Source organism: Diadema antillarum, unplaced genomic scaffold (genome assembly GCF_040938485.1).
Source record: "Diadema antillarum isolate AM-2024a unplaced genomic scaffold, OU_Dant_1.0 seq00001215_RagTag, whole genome shotgun sequence".
Classification (NCBI taxonomy): Eukaryota; Metazoa; Echinodermata; class Echinoidea; order Diadematoida; family Diadematidae; genus Diadema; species Diadema antillarum.
Genome location: NW_027272007.1, coordinates 508,852 through 527,117, shown reverse-complemented (window position 1 = coordinate 527,117; position 18,266 = coordinate 508,852). Strand labels below are relative to the sequence as shown.

Here is an 18,266-nt window from a genome sequence, read left to right as displayed (position 1 = left end):
GTAGCTTACCCCCACATGTATTTTTGATACATGTATCATATCACTTATCTCTTAGGCCTATTTGAGATTCTTTTTCAGATGCTGCTCCATTCATACATATATACTACTATCCTAGATAATGTGTGATGTGTATATCTTCACAAAACAGTCAATTCATTGATAGGAATCAATGTCATTAGAAACTCGTGAGCAGTGGGTTTTTTTTTTTTTTTTTTTTTTTTGGTCTCTGACATAAATAATGAAACAATGTCTCTGAAAACAATACTGCTACATATGGAGATCACAGTTAGTGCTTGAGATATTAGATTAATTAATACATTATTCATAATCAAACAATTTTCTCATTGTTTGCCCCATGTCATTCTACTGTGTCTCATGTCTGTAACTTTCTGGTATTCAAAAAAGGTTGAAATGCTTGGAACATTACTTTTACCATCGACATGGAATATCTTGCAATGTGGAAATTGTTCTTCATTTTGACTGCTTGGAAATGAATGCATGCAATAAATGATATTTTGCCAACTGCAATCTTATCATATCATTTCATATCTCTAGAAACAAGTTGATAGTCAGCACAATTATATCAAGATTCATCTTTGTTTACCTATTTTAAACAAATTTATATCATATCCACATCTGTAATTTCTAATTGTAAATGCTTAAACATTCAATCAGCTGTAACTATATTAGCTTCTTTTTTTTTCATACAAATATCATAATCTAATTTTCTCTTATCAAAAAAGTAGGACAAAAAAAAAAACAGCAGTACCTTCTTCTCCTGCCCCCCTCACAAAAAAAAAAAAAATCCTACCAACAAAAACACACAAACAGACATAAATACACAGCTGAATTTTTATTACTGTGCCAATTCAGGAACCAATGCATTCATACATCTACTAGGTTCTTGGACATGACCTTATGGTTGATTCATAAAAGTGAACGAGTTTGTCTAAATTTTTCTGACTGATCTATTGTTGTGCTTGCCTTTCATTCAAAGGGATGACCTTGTTTATTATCAGGGTATTTTTCATTCAATCTGCCAAGCTGAACTTCTCTCTGCCAAATCGTGCTTGCACTCTGCTTACAACGATTCTGGCAAATTCTTTTGTTTGTGACTGTATACACACAATCCTGTGGCCATGAATCCATGCATTGCGATGTCCTTAAACTAGCCTCTCTGCATATAGAAAGCTTTCAAAGGGGAAGATGACCCCATTTTGAAAGTCAACGCCCCCCCCCCCCCCCACACACGCACAAATCATTTTTAGAAGCTGCATCCTACTTTATATCTCTTTAAATTCTAATAAAAATCAAAATAGTGGCGTGTGATATACAAATATCCAGGATTCTATGATCACAGAGCCATATGTAGTTCATTCAAAGACAACAGTTGAAAGCTTTTAAAGAATCATTTTGTGGACGTTGCCTAAAATGTTAGAATTGTTGGGGGGTTGTTTAATCAGCTTTCTATCAAGTAAAGAGATAAGAACAATGAAAAAAACCCTCCAAGCAAGTTTAGTACTGAGGAATAGAAAATGAACAGAAATATAAACATTAATGAGTGTTTCTGAGTCTTTTTTTTTGCTGTTATTTCAACATGATTGACATTAATTACAATGTTGTGTAAATCAGAAAAATGTTCATAGAAATTCTTGAAAACATATCACACTGCTTCATACAGTAGATTTCAAGGGAATTTCAAAGGTAAAACTTTCAATCTGTATCTGATTTTACATATGACTTGTTGAATTTTATTTGAAATAACTTGCAATAGCAATTCTCTCCTAAAATATCAATTTCCAATTCAACATGCCTTAACTTACTGATAGTGGACCCATTTTTGTTTGTTTGATATGACTCCATTCATCAATACTACCTCAAAAATACAAAATGGTACCACATAATTCAGAATGTACTCTCTCACTTGGTGTTTGTTGCTTTTCTATGAGTTGATGTACAAGACCAAATGGAACATGTAATCTACAGTGTGAGAGTACAGAAAATTTTGTAATATGAATGTTGGATGTGATGAAATATGTCTAATGTACATTGTGTTGTATATGACCCTTTTTTGATGTTGCGTCTGCAGGGATGATTAATGAAAACAATGACAGTATGGATCTGCAATAATGATGTATGGCTTGCATGCTAGAATCACACAAGGTGTCAACTTTACAGTGACAGACACTGCGATTCTTCAACTTACATTCGTAATACCGAGAGAAATATTCCTTTTGCTGTGGGGAGACTAAAAAGTGGCAAGAAATGACATCATTATACAAAAATCAGATAGTCTCATGTGATTGATAAACAAGAAAGTATATTTCCTTAATGACTCATAAACTTCACAATAAGCCACACAGTATGCTAAGCTTAGGTTAAGCGACAAAAAAAAAAATGCAGAATTTAGTTTTCATTTCACATCTTGTAAGCAAAAAATCATTCCAATGTTTGTAAACTCTGTATATCTACAAGAAAAAGAAATCAGGAAAAAACAAAACACTGTTGGGATTATCAGACTAAAGTAGATTTTCATGAATATAAAACAAATAAAAGAAGCCTGGTCTGATTTCTGTTAGTTTCTGAAAAACTCTATAATTTGCAGATCTTCCAGCAGATTCATAAGATTCCTGGAAATGAGTGGTAACTACATTTTAATAATGGATCATCAACCATGAAGAACAAAGTCTAGACAGTTTCTCTTGATACATGGCCATCTTCCCCACACTCAGTGACACAGATACAAAGGCATTTTATAATTTCATGAGAAGATTTTAATTTGCAGCATGAAAAAAAAAATCTGACATTGTCCAAATGGGTCAGAAGAAACATACCTAAACAAATCAAAGATATCTCCTCTCTCTCTCTCTCTCTCTCTCTCTCTCTCTCTCTCAAGCTGTTTGCATCCATTTATCTATCATATGTGACCGTGCACCTCAAAACGAACAAAAAGTCGCACACACTGATTTTGCGCGAGGACTGAAAATAAGTGAAATGGGTCAACCTAGCCGAAATTGACTTTTTCATATTTTCTGAAAGAGCGGGTCTTCTTTTACATTATGCTAAAATTTGGTATCATAAAACGGGCAGGAAAGTTTTTTTTTTTTTTTGCAGCAGTTTGTCTCGAACATTTTTGGTAGAATAGTGTGATTAGGTGTGTCTTTAGAATCCCTTTTTCATTTCTGAAAAACCTTGTCCACACTCTTCACTTTCAACTCTAATAACTTTTGAAAAGATAGTGCTACTGCTTTGAAAGTTGGCATTAATTATGGACAGAATGTGTTAATGAGGCATGCTTAATTTCAGTTTAATCTGATAGTCCCTTCATTGCTGTTACTCTGGTGTTTTACTTCCTGTTTTTTGTCCTGTTCATCGCACAGCCAGCACGGTTTGGTAAAGATTAAACGCTTGAATAGACACTGTACTTCAGAGCCTCTTTTCTCAGTTCACACTTTTCCTGAGTTTGTGCTTTCTTTCCAATATCTAGATAGGTTACTAGAGTCCATTTGATTTGAGTTATACATCATTTTAAAGCTTAAAGTCTACTCTTTTAGAATATGGTCTTAACTAAAAATTCATGTCTGGCGACTTTTTGTTTATTTTGAGGTGCAGGGCCACATCTCTTCTTCTCTGTGCTTGGGCAAACATGAGTGATCAAAATGACCAACTCAGGGTCAGCACATACAAAACAATGCTCAAAATAATTGTACATACTACTAGGCGAGATCCCCTTTTGCTATCCCTATCTGCTGATGCAAGCTAATGATGAGTGCCACTGCACTGCTTGGTGACAATAGCATTTGAATGAGCCATTTTAAAGGGGAAGGCTAGTAACTGATCAGTGGGCATCAGTGGAAATGCTGGGAGATGATTGTTCCAATCCTTATGGGATTCATTCAAGAGTTCATTGTATATCTATTGTTGTGTGAAAATGATTTGCTTCAGAACGGTCTCATATTCAAGAAATGTGCAGATTAATGCTCCGTCACTGACCAGGGACGCTAACCTGGAAGCATTAAACTGCACATTACTTGAATATGAGACCATTCTGAAGCAAATCATTTTCACACAACAATAGATATACAATGAACTCTTGAATGAATCCCATAAGGATTGGAACAATCATCTCCCAGCATTTCCACTGATTCCCACTGATCAGTTACTAGCCTTCCCCTTTAATAGGACCTGTAGACTGTGGGTGTATTAAAAGTCACAGCTAATTGCCTTCAATTAGGACGACAAATGATCTGTGAATAGTTCCGGGACCCATGAGGAAAAAGAGTAAACAAAAGATCATGCTCTCTTGAAGGACAAAATGTGACTTCTTTGTGATCAAAATCCGTCACCAGAAGAATGTTTGTTTGTTTGGGTTTATTTTATCTGCTTTTTTTTTTTTTTTTTTTAGGGGATGGGGGTGGGGAGGGGAATGACATCTTATTTGCTAAAAACAAAATGTTTCTAACACACATGATTCAGCTACTAGTATTTGGTTAAGTCCCAGCATGCTTATCATGTATCAGGGACAATTACCCATACATGCTTTTATGTTATTTACATATCTCATTCAAAAGCTAAAAATAGGAGATCACAGTATGTTTTATGGGTTTTTTCCCAGTAGACTTTTTGTATTGCAAAACTTGGCAAAACATATCAAACTAAACTGGGAAACACAGAAAAATCCCCAGGAAATCTCAACTTGGAAGTTTATACATTTGCATTAATTGTTTAGTTGACAAAGGGAATGTGATGTAAGCTGAAGTTGTAGACATTTCAAAATAAATAACTGGTATCAACTCATGATCATGACTAAAAAAAAAAAAAAGTTGCATAATCAGGCTGAATCTCACCAGTTAGTAATATGACAAATAAAAGAATCACTGTGTCTGAACTTTACATCAAATTGCAATGAAAAGTCCATTGGTTCCAATAAAAGCAAAAAGGAAGTCTTTAAAGAATAATTGTGTCAGTCACATAACAAAATCATGAGATTTGTGAGTGCTCTCCTTGCTAATTTTCACAGAAAACTTCAAGTAAAGTTAAAGGAGAAGTTGCAGTACAATGTGTGATCTGTCCGCTGATATTGTGGGTGGCTCTGACACAATTGCCTTACAACTTTTACGAACATGTCACAATATTTATTTCCTCATGATTTTTCACTGTCAGTGTAAACAGCTCTATAATGTTTACAAAGGGTGATATCATTTCAGTTGAAAGCTCTCATATGATTAGTGAACCATGTAAAGTTTATCATTTAGCAAATTTAGCAAAAAAAATTAACAAGAGCTAGAAGAGAAAACTGTACCAACAAGTAAACTTTTCTTCTTCATCTTTTTTTTTTTTTTTTTTTTGTCAGAGCCTCTTTCCTGTGGAAACAAAAAAAAAAAATCTGGCTTTGGGATGGTCAAAAGAAATACCCCAACAGTGTCTTTGTGATCAGAAATGTTTGTGGGACACATCTAATCTCAAATAATCTGATCTCACAGTAATGAAATTATTTTTTGAGCCTCTGTGTTTGGATCCTAAGCCAAGGCAAAATCCTGCTGTGAAGTTTCGTTTTTGTCAACTCCCAACAAAAGATAGCTCACCACCTGAATTTGACTTCCCCTTTACACATGTGACCATGATGATGCATTTGGAAGATTGAATGAAATATGGAGCCCTAAAAAAAATCCTTTTATCAAAATTGTATCCCACCTGTCAAATAAATGTGATTCATACATCACTTAAAAACTAAGTGATGAGTGGTGGACTTGAACATAAAATGCTTGTTCAAACAGGAACATTTGTAAGAAAAAAATGAATACATGTAGTGTTTACACACTCCAGCCGTGGCACTGTTAATGCATCCATCAACACTTCAACTGGACTTCCTGGTCAGGGTCAATTGATTCTAATTCTCAAATACATTATCACACAATAAATCTAGCGGGAGGGCTGAACTCAAGTAGAAGAAGAAAAAAAAAAAGAGAAAGGATCCCAGAATAAGCAATCACTATGTTCAGCAAGGATTCACTCTTATTTATGGCAAAATAAATCTTCAAAAACAAAGCAGTAACCAAACTTGCTATACAAGCTGAATTACCGGTACCGTATATGGAACAGTCACATGCAATACACTAGACTACCTTGAATCCAACTGCCACAATCCACAGTAAATTGTAAGGCCCCCTCTACAACTTAAATGTAAATCTCATGCACTCACTAATCCTTCAACAATATCTTGAGTGCTAAGCAACAGAGAGCAGACAGTTTTAAACTGATGGTGGATTTACAAATTGACAATACACTGCATTTGACTCAGCTTCCATCAAGAATTAGCATGACAATCACCCAGGTGCTACCGAGGAGTCTCTTCAGAAAGGGATATAAGAGCGCAGAATGACTGAATATTACCCCTTGTGCTTTTTTCCACAGAAAAGAAGAACTTCCTACAGCATGTCTGAGTCTTAAAAAAGAGGGAGTCCTCTTTGTGACTGAGGGTTCCCACTCTCTTTTGCTTAAGCCCCCGTTCCACTATCACGATTTGGACCCCGATCTGTCCCGATCTAGCAGATCGGGAGAGAGCGGCAAAAGCGTCCGGGGATCGGAAGCATCGTAGCAGCAGCGTGTGGAGGTCGGGGTTGGAGCGGGCAGTTTTTCAGATCGGGAAGAAATTTTGAACCGGTTCAAAATTTCTTCCCGATCTCCCCGATCAAAATTGACATATTTTTAATCGTACGGCAAGCGGGGAGAGCGTAGTGACAGCGTAAACGCAGCGAGGAGAGCGTAATGACGGCGTAAACGCAGCGGGATGAGCGTAACAAGGTCTTTCTGAGCGTAGTAACATCGGCATAAGAACGGGAAGTAATTTTAGCTGTAATTTTCGAAGAAGAAGAAGAGATGAAGAAAAAGAAGAGAAGAAAGCAGCGAAGCAGCTACCCAAAAGGCGAAGAAAGAGAGACTGCACGTGATGCTGAAAGAGGAGGAAGAGGACATAGCAGAATTTTGAAGAATATGAAATCATCTACAACTGGAGGAAGACGGACTATAAAAGCAAGGACATCAAGAAAAAATCCTTTGAAAAATCAGCACGTCTTTGTTTATACAATGCATTGCTGCAAAAGAATCGTGAGTTGAGGAGGCTCTTCAAGTTCAAGTTCAAGTTGATTTATTTCACTTCCAACAAACAAATAATAAAAAATACAAAGAATAGCTCATATACACAGACGTCATGAAATCAGTACCACAATGCGATGAACAGAATAACATTGTAAAAGAGATACAGGCAAATTATCAACAGAGATACAACTAACAGTTACGTCACTGTGGTAAATGCATACAAAATATTGCTGGAAATGGAGAGGCCTGCTAAAAAGCAGAGCTTGTTATAGTATTAGAATGCAGTCCCCTCATAGAGAAAAATAAATAATTGCAAAAAACAACAACAACAATTTTCCCTAAGCGGTAGCAAAAAAAAAAGACAGACAGAGTAATACACACATACATGTACACATACGGACGCACATTAACAAACACATGGCGGCTCTCTTGTAAGGAAAAAATTGATGAGAGGATAGAAAGATATAGTAGTGAAGAAGGTAGTAAGTCCGAGGTGGACAAGGGGGGGGGGGGGGGGGGAGGAGGGGAGAGGAGAGGGAAATGGTGGGTCATAACCAGGGCACTGGAAGCACAGAAGCACTTGCTCGCTGATGAAGAAAGAGTAGTGAGAATAACGAAGCAACAACAACTTTGAAAATCAAAAGTAAAAAAAGAAGAATGAATCTTCGAGGTCCACAGTATATTTCTTCGGTTCTGCATGCTAATAAGTTGACTGACTGCTGATCCACAGTCGAATCGGGGTACATCGGGGCACATCGGGCACTTTTCAGCTCTCTGAACGGGGTAACAGCGTGATAAGATCGTATAGATCGTTCAGAGCGTAGATACAGCGTGCATTGATCGGATAACATCGGCAACATCGCACTAACAGCGTAGCTACATCGTTCTAAAGCGTACCGGCAGCGGCAGAGATCGCAATGTCTAATTCCCGATCATCGTAGTAAGAGCGTAGCAAGCACTTGGTAGTCGTAACTGCAGCGTACTTAGAGCGTTCTAACATCGTACTGTGTCCAGATCGGCTCAGGTTTTACCCGATCCTTCCCGACCTGAGAAAATTGTCAAATCGTAGCGAGAACGGCATAGTGGAACGGGGGCTTAAAGATCAATAGTGTGCTGTGACTACATTCTAATTTACCAGTAGTTGTATACTGTCTTGTCTCATCAGGCATCACCATCACTTGACACTACTTTTCTTCAAAGCCCCCTACAGTCACAGAACTACAGTGTATACTATTGGATGCTATTGCATGGGTACTATTAAAACACTGATTAATCAGTGCTTATTTAAATCTATGTTGGGCAATTTGTCAATCAGTTGGACTAAAAAAAAAAAAAACTCAACGCGCCAAAACACAAGTCAGAAGTATATTTACGCTAAAAATAAAGTACCGGGCTGGCTATCCGGAGGTCTTGGCGATGGAATCCCATTTTCTTTCCTCATTTTTCCACTAAAAATGAAGTAAACACATTAAAACACAAAGGTTTGAGAATTGGTCTGCGACTCAATGAGAAAATGTTTTGCATATCTGTAGGCCTGCTGACGAAGGCAGTTAAACCTCATCACAAAGCAAAAACCGGAAAGGATGCTCAGAGAATAAAGCCATAGATACCTACCTGGAGAGGATGCTGATACAGAGTTGATGCGTCTCATCATCATCTGGAAGTCGCGGTTGTCCTCCACGCTCTCACGCTCCGGCCGGGAGATCGTCATCAGGGTGCGGTCCATGGAGACAGGCCTACCCTTGGAAGTGCCCACCCTCTTCCTCCTGCTGCGGTCCCTCGACCGCCCACGCCTCCTCATCTCCTTGGGTGATGGCGGGGACTTGGCTACACCCTTCTCCGACTCTTGAGGGGGAGAGGAGGGGTCGCTCTCTGACTGCGGTATTGGGGGAGGCGGGTAAGATGGTGGCGGCGGGACATCTTCATACGGTGAACCTAGGCCAGAAAGGAAAATTTTCAAACATTATTTCAAATTTGCTTCACTCATTCAAAGTGTTAGTATTGTTTGCTAAATCTACAATGTATTCTGGAAAGACAACTGATCCCCAAGGCATCTTCCGCTTCTTATCTTGTGTCCCATAGTTATACATGTAGACCATTGCAATGCCACAGAAAATTGCCAAGCAATCTTGTGAGGTGGGAGCATAAATTCACTACGGTACCACACATATTGCACACAGACATTAAAACGAAAAAGAAAAAAAAATCTGTCATTTCAAAATAATTTCCCAAACCAAAAATCATCCAAAAACCATAACAAAAAAACAACAACAAACAAACAAACAAGCAAACAAACAAACAAACAAAAACAAACCAAAGATATGAAAGCAAAAGCATGAACTAAAGGTTGCATAAGTTCTGGAAATAAACTTAAGGAACAGATATGATCTTCATGTTCGTGTAGAATGTAGACTTATCATATGCTCTGCAAGATATACTTGCAATGAGATGAGGAGAAAGAAACTCCATGTGCACATCCATGTTTAAATGTAACTATGGCTGTATGACATCTCTAGTGGCAATCTGATCACTTACAACGTCAACAGGTGCATTTACATTGATGGTGAATACCATGGTAGTAATGTAAATGCAAATACACATTGAAATATCTTGGTATTTCAGGGGCAATTCAAACTTTGCACGAAATACACACAGAAACTTTGATTACTGTGGTCTAGTATTTTGCTCATAAAAAAGGTGCCAACAAATTACCATGGTATTGCCATGATAATTCTTATGTGAATCCACCTTCTGACATGCATGTTTGAGGTTGTACAGTTTGCCCAGAGCAACCTGTGGCATTTAGTCTGGTGGAGTTCTCAAGGTTCCGAAAGCAAACTTTTAAATCCGTCATGACTGCAAATTGACACAAGCTCTTTAGGGAAAAGGAAGGGGTTGGGTCGGGGTTGGGAGACAAATATTGTACAGATAGTGTTCCAGAAAAAACCCACTCTGGATGTGAAGAATTGTTAAATGGCAAGATACTCTAATACAGCATTCAAGAGCTTGACCATTTAACTCAAACACTGTCCTGTAAGAGATCAAGAGGGCACACATTGTTTATCAACTAAACAAATCTAAACAATAAAGTTCTTCCTTCTACCAGGAAAACGACATGGTCCATTAACTACTGGTATGAGAAACCTTCCACAGAGAAGATGACATAATGGACCACCATTAACATCAAATTGAATTCCTGTGACAATAAATCAACATTATGATTTGACACCAAGAGTTCCAAAGAGTGATCTCCCAAGGCCTTCACCAAGATCTACCGTATTTTGTGGGGACTATAACTGATATTAAAAGAATTGTCTTTTCTATTAAAGCATATAGGCAAGATGTAGATAACAATGCAAAAAGACCCACTATTCGCACACAAAATATTCATACCAAAACTTGTTAACTTAAATAAAATAAGTTAATAAAATTTTCATTGCAATTTGCATATACAAACTCTGATATCCTTTTCTTATTTACACATATGTTTTTGAAACATTTTAGGTACATGTACAATGTACAATGTACACATAATTATATTGCAAGAACAGGAGCATAATATCTTGACAACAAATTATTTTCTGTAGAAGGGAAACATTATGTGTAGACTGCATATATGCCATATTTCGAGAGTCTAAATTTTCACGAATCGAGACTTCCCGACAATTTCGCGAGTGGTTAAATTCGAGATCATGGAGTACTGTATTGAACGGAGAAATGTGTATGCGTACATCACATTCATATCAGGTTCAGAGTCAATATTTTCGTATGTTTTTAATTTTGTGAATAGCACCTGACTCGTGAAATTCACGAAAATAAAAACCTCGCGAAATATTTGGTGTATACAGTATTCAAGCATACTTTCAATTGTGAAGATAGTAATCCTAGAATAGTTTCCTCTTTTAAAAGTAGTTCTTGCTCAGATTTCTTGGGATTGCGTCTTTCATATGACTGCTTGCACAAGGGGGATGTCTGCATTTTCTTTTTATCAGGTTGCTTAAACCATGCTCTTGAACAAGGTGCATTGATAAAACTTTCACTTCCTTATTCAAAATACCTCTGACTCACACACTCACGAGCCTGAGATGAATTGCCTCAGTAAACACAGTCCATATCCCCTTCTTACAAACTCCATTTTAGCACTATAGTGTTTAGTCAATGTATCTTAAGTTAAGCTGGGGCACAATTTTCATCTGATCCTACTCGGAGTTGCCTAGCAGAGTGTAACCTATACAAGTGTACATTCTTACCTCCATCAAAAAAAAAAGTCTACAGTCTCTGTCGGAGTAGGTATTGCACGAAGAGCGTGGGAAAAAAACTCTGAGCCCTGAAAATTCTCCTAGTCCTATGCACAATAAATCTGGCATGCTTTGTTAAGCTTTCATTGAGTAATGCATTCTTTACATGGACCTGTAAAGTATGGTTGAAAAAGAGACTTGAACCGTAGCATCAGAAACTATTTGGAGCATGCGTTGGTTTAGCTGATCATGGCATATTGACAAACGACAGCTTTTATACTTCCCTCTAATAGAAAGAAAACATGACTTACATATTCTGTATGAAGAGAGCAGTGAAATACTTCAACATCATTTCCATTTTAAGCAATTTACAAATTGTAAGTGATACATGTAAGTCCTACAATTTTCAGTTTAATGAAATTCTCCATATTGCAAGTTAACAACCACACTGCAGTCTATCATACATTCTCTTGCACCTTTTCCCTAAACCAGGGATCAATGGACTGGCATCGTGCATGATAACTTCTGGAAGAATAAGATTAAAGATTAGATATGATAATCGCAGTATGAATAACAAAGCATGGACATTAAATGATGATTCAGCTGATTCATTGGTAATCAAACAAATTAAAAGTTTGCCAACCATATAATATCATTATGATACGTGAATATGCATGCATGTATCTCAAATTATTCAGTTATTGACTTGGTCTATTGCAGCTCATTAACCAGTAGTCCTGAAATTACTGTAAATAGGTCTTCCATACACAAGTAACACAGATGTAATGGCTACGTACATATTGTACTGTACAAAGGTATGTCAACCAAAACTTTACGATCCCTCAAAACAGTTATCCCTGAAAAGTTTACAAGCTACAATTAGGGCCATTGCTGCAAAGTTTATCAGTGTTTTACAATTTAAAGAGCCATTACCATCAATGCCATGTACCAATGTGGAGCGCATCTCTTTGCACTGGAAGGTATCTAGCCTATCACGGACCTATGATGTAGGTCCATGCTTTGACTGACCTCAACATTTCTTTTGCCAATAGGACTGAAAAGCTTGAGCCAGTACAGCAATATATGCGATAGATCACGAATCAAATGTTGTACAGCTAGCAAACTGGAGTTCGCACAAATGTTTTCTTCTTCTGTACTGGAAAAATGAAGCTATTGCCTTCTCTACATGCTATGGCAAACTGTCATGACATCCACACTTTAAAACGGCACATGTTGTGTATCTCTGGGGCACTTTTGTCTGGTATTACATGGATCCACTTTCACCCCCTCCTCATACCCCTCTTCTGATCTCTCTTGTGAGACTAATCAATGCTCCACAAAGGGGTCTGGACAAAGAGCCTATTGATTATTTCATTGGCTGGCCTCTATTTCTCTCTGCTTGGCTTTGTGTTTGAATTTGTTCAATTGTGTTGGAACATCAACAAGCTTGCTCTCTCCCTCTCTCTGTTTCAGAATATTAGACAGGAGAAACAGTTACAATGTGGCCAGGAAGTTTGCATAATTACACTTAGCTTTTCCAAAACACTTTATACCAGGTAGTTATTACTAATTATGTTATACACCTGCATACAAATTCATTCATGTTCACATCTAACCTCGGTGAAAGTATGATGACTTGTACAAGTGCTGTAACTGAAGGGATGTGTCAGTCAATTGACGATTAATGAATATCATCTACACACTGTAGATGCAATATCTCGCTATTCGCAGTAAGAGTCAGGGCTCTGAATTCACTATCAACTTGATTACAGTTTATAACTACAGAGCCTCTCGTCAATGACCAAGCAAACAAAGTATGCTCATGATTTCATTTTTGTTGGATAGATATCATGATAATGGTCTCAAAGAGATTTAACTGATGATATTAAAGTGCACTCTTGCACAATCGAATATGAATTGAAACCAAATTCTGAAACAGAATTTGTCAAAATACACTGTCCATTCATTGCTCACATGGTGTTTTAAATGCCACATTCATGGGATCAAGATGAAAAGGCTTTTATTCAGCGATACTGCAGTACAGGAAGTAGAGCATTCAATTCTAGCATGATACCTAAACTTCTCGGGACTGTCCCAATGAATGTGGCATTGTTATTACTCTGTCTGTACCTGCTATGCCATATTTGATCCGTACAGGTGGATTCTTGTAGTGTATGTACACTGATACACATCACGTAACTGATTCTGAACAATCCCAAGCACACCTTCTGGGCAAATCATGAGATTTGTCAAATTACAAACATGTCCACATTACTATGTATAAATTCTACAAGGATTACCAGGCCACTGCCCAAACAAAAATTGGTATCATAGATCAAATGTCTGCAATTGAAGTTGGTAGTGCACCTTCGAGTGAATGATAAGATTGTCATTTCTGAAGTGCAAAGTTCTGTGAGATAGGAGATCATGCACACATGCAATGTTCTACAGTGGCTTGGGGTGTGTTGACTTGACGCACTTGTCCTTGTGAACTTATCGAGCATAATAGCTCCAGTGCAATCAACGCCACTATTAAATAACATTGCGATAAGAAACCATTTTGCCCCATGCAGCTACATATGTACTGCACTCACAAGATTATGTCAAACAGGATATCATGATGTGTGAAACAGAATGGCGATTAGCCAATACACAGTCATTGGGGTTTGTACCCTACTGGTGTTCAACTGGCAATATCATCTAAACATTTTTTAAGGGGTGCAATATAAAGGAAAATGTGAGAGTAAATTATTATCACACCAAACAAGTGTTAAAAGGAAATGAAGAAACAAATTTCTACTGAAGTGCCTGTTTGTTTTGACAGTGCAAATGGGATGGGAAAATGAAAGAGACAGTACTGTATCTATCCATTCTGAGACTCTGATCAAGATAATAAAATCTTGACAAGGGGAAATTCTTTGACTTCACAATCCCAACCAAAAGACAACTTTGAGATGATACCAGGAAAGATTAATGTAGTCTACAGCCTTTACTACAAAATGAGTAGTAGCCCATCAGAATTTGTCACATCAAACAACAATGACAACACAAATATCTAAGCATACTTTATTTTCAATCAAAAAAGAAATCCATGTTCACAAGCTTTAAAGGAATATCACACTTGTAAGAGAAATGCTGTAAAATTGTATATCACTTCAGTGGCATGTGTGACCACCTCACTCCCCTGTACGTAACACAAAACTTTTTACACACAGGAAAGGATATAAGATGACAGTCAGTCTCATCTTTTTTCCCTTCTCTCTTTGTTGCTGCATTGTTGCTGATGACAAAATACTCAGAAATATTCCAATCCCATTCCTGGCAGAGACAATACAGTCTTAAGCTTTAAGTACACCAAGATAAACCTGGTTAACAAAAAGCTGAGCAAACCAACTACCATGGCATGAATGGGGACCCAGGCAATGCTAAGAAGCTTGAGGGCAATGACAAATGAGGTACAGTAGCAGCAAAGAAAGGGGTGCAGAATACTGAACTCTTTTACTGGCAAGCACAATCCATGGTTGGTGTTGCAGGGAAGTTCCACCTTCCTGGTCCTAGCTGGTGTACAGGCATGAGTGTTCTGTTTCATGCATTTGGTACATCTATTTGTACTACTGCATTAAAACATTTGTGACATGTTTAAATGCACATGTATCTTTCTTTCCAGTTGAGAGGAAGAAATTTTGTTTTACAGATATCTGAAATCCACAGTCTGGCAGTTAATGCTGTAAATTATTTGGACTTATCTGAGGTACTATGTCAGCAAAAATGTGAGACAAGCTGTATCACAAGTTGTACTACAGCCTACTGCTATCATGCTTTTATTTATCTGGAATAATGATATTATTTACAAGTAGTTTCTTTCACTCAATTACTGATTACTTAAAAGACTAAAATCATAATCATTAATGTACACACGTTGTATGGACAACTTTTTCGAGGTTGCAAATGAGCTCTTTAGCAAGCCTACTGCACTGTATACATGTTTTCGTTTTTGTTCTCTCTCTCTCTCTCTCTCTCTCTGGATGCTTATTTGATCACACATACAATCAAGGTAATTCAAATTTTCAAATTTTAGCTGTAAGGGTGAGAATGAAAGCAATCTGTAAATTTCTTTCCTATTTTTCATTATTTTTTTTTTAATTCTGCTATAACAATATTTCTTGAAATGATGCTTTAAATATACTGCATATATATCAAGCACATATCAATGACAAGTTTTCTCTCTGCCACTACCTCTTCTATCAAAAAATCAGTCTGCTAACACCCTCACAATGTAAAACAACTTATGCATTGGAGACTTTGTTCATCACATTGGACAAAAACTTTCAATTACTGAAATCTTCAAAATCTTGTTCCTTTATAATTAAACAATCCTTGGTTGGTTAAATCTACCGTTTTCACCGGATAAGGAGACTAGGCATGTATAGTAAAGTCATAGTTTTGGGATGATATGAAGAAAATAAGGGAATACAAAGGGGTAAATTTCATATTTTATGGAAAGTAAACTTGTTTCTCAGATTCTTGCCTTTTGAAAAGTATGCAATTCAGGTACTCCTACTTTAACTTAGAGTTATATGAAAAATTAAATTCTCTTTTAGATTTTCTTTGAATATAGAGTCTCTTATTGTGATGATGGGCTGAATGCTCACAAGCAATTACTTAGAGACTAAGTGTTTGCTTAAAAACGTATGCATAAAACATACCTTTTGCTTGTTCTTGCTAGCAATTGCTTACGATTTTCCAAGCTCTGCAAAATGAACGTAAGCTTTTGCTTAACTTGGACGTTCCCCTTTAAGTATCATTTTCACATTCATACAAGAAAGACCACACTTGTGCAGGAGTGGTATAAATCTACAAGAAATTACTTTTTAGCAGTGTTAGAAACTTTTTTCATTTCAACAACGGGAAAGTCCAGTGGCCAGCACGCAAAATGCGATGAAAAACAGGTAAATGTCTGACTTCGGTGGAGAGCAAGGAGACCTCTCTCCACGTGAGATCTGGTAGATCCGGGCTATCTCTATAAGCAGTGATGGGAATCAGCCAGTATGTGTGTGTGTGCGCACATTTATGAGTGCCATTACATAGCTCTATTGCTATGTCAGGAAATGTTTTGCACACACATGCCCTTTCAAAGACATGCTGTCACACTCACCTTTGTTCTTGTGTTCGCACAGGCGTGACGTTCCTTTTGTTGAAAACGCAAGCAATTGCTTGTGAGGGACAAGCAAAAGGTATTGGCACAAGCAAAAGGTTATGCATATGGATTTAAGCAATTGCTTGAGCTACACCTTTTGCTAGACGAGCTTGTGCTTTTGCTTAAACAATTGCTTACAAGCAATTGCTTGTTTTATGCATTCGGCCCAATGTTGTAACTTCTTATTCAGGATGCAGCACATGGTTTTAACCAAAACATCAAAAATTCATACCATTTGAACAGACTGTCCAATTTTCCTCAGACTTCACTGATTTATTCTTCTTTCATATCAACTGAACCCATTGTATCCTGGGGTAAATTCCCCTCTTCAATTTCATCCATGCAAGAACAAACACTGTAAAGAAAATTGGAAAGTGGGAGGGAAAAGTGTTCTTACCATTTTGAAGATTTGAGGATGCATTTCCAATACTCTCCTGGGTCTCATCATTTTCTACTGGTCTTCCTTCAACCTCTTCAAGCTTCAAGACCTGGTCTTCATGGTCAGGGACATTGAGCCCTTTGCCCTTCTTCTCTGGGAACTCTTCATTCAGGATATGGGCGAATACGTCCAGGACAGCCTTCAGACTCTTGGAGTACTGCGTGATTGCAGGGGCCACCTTGGCATCCGCTGAAATGCCCTTGATCTCACGCCGCAACCTTCCAAATGCCAGCAGCGCATTCTTGTCATTCTCGATGCGCTCCTTGAGGTTTTGGATCAGGTGCGGGAGTTGATTAGTCATGTTCGACTCCACCGCATTCAGGACCGTCTTGTTCTTGAAGAGCCGTTCCTGTATCTCCGTTTCGGTGTACGTCATGAGGACTTGATGATTGGCTGAGGGGAGGGAGCGATTCGCAAACGACTTGAGTGTAATCGGCTTGGGGTTGGAAAGACTCAGTTGTTCAAGCTGCTGGACAGCAATTTTGTAGGAAGCCATTGTCTTTTCAAACTCAATTTTGAGGCCATCATGGAGATTCATAAGAGACCCTGCCACCTTCACTAGACTGTGTTCTCCGATTCCAAGGAGGGCGTTGTCCATCATTTTCTTGCGTGCGTGGACCACAGACACAATGTCTGGCTTGACGAAGAGTACGATACGAAGGACATTTGTGATAGAGTTCATGACCTCTGCATTCGAAATATCTGTACCGAAGTCAAGCATGGAGTCAAGCAGGGCAAGATGGCGGACAATCTGGAACACTGTGGCCTCCAAAGCCAGCTTGTCCACCGGGAAGTTCTCGGGATCCAGAATAAAGAGTTTCGAGTACAGACTCTCCAACGCTACCAGCGATTGAGGGATGTTGTCTATGAACATCTCCATGGGGATCTCATGCATGATGGACTTAATGGTGACATTGTTCAGCTGGTTGATGAGCTGGGAGACATCAATGAATTTCTCCTTCTCAAGGAGCAAGACTATCTTTCGGAGGGCGAATGCGGGGTTGAGCTCCTGAGGATTGCCAAGAGGACTTGGTCCCTGGGAGGAGAAGCTCTGGACCCAGGAAGAGTCCCGCCAAGGTCCCTGGGTTTGGGGAACCTGGGCTCTTCGTTTGGTCCGACGCTGCCGTGGACCTACACCCATGCTATTGGGTACAGATGTTGATGTGGCCATCATTGACACACTACAGGGACAGTCTTTCCTAGAGAGAAAAAAACAAACAAAACAGCCAAGAATACTAAAAACATTCAGTTTTGTTTCAGCAAGGAGTGAGAGGAATATGATAATGTCCAGTAT

At 38.1% G+C, this 18,266-nt stretch overlaps 1 protein-coding gene across 1 annotated transcript in view; it reads right to left on the bottom strand.

Moving 5' to 3' along the window:
* The window catches only part of LOC139744863 (uncharacterized), a 32,485-nt gene that overhangs the window by 13,430 nt on the left and 789 nt on the right, over window positions 1-18,266 (bottom strand). Inside the window, exons 2-3 of the mRNA XM_071655275.1 lie at window positions 16,931-18,171; window positions 8,713-9,033 (exon numbers count right to left, since the gene is read on the bottom strand). Coding sequence (XP_071511376.1) covers window positions 8,713-9,033; window positions 16,931-18,146 — 1,537 coding nt within the window. The 5' untranslated portion in view covers window positions 18,147-18,171. The remainder of the gene's footprint in view (window positions 1-8,712; window positions 9,034-16,930; window positions 18,172-18,266) is intronic.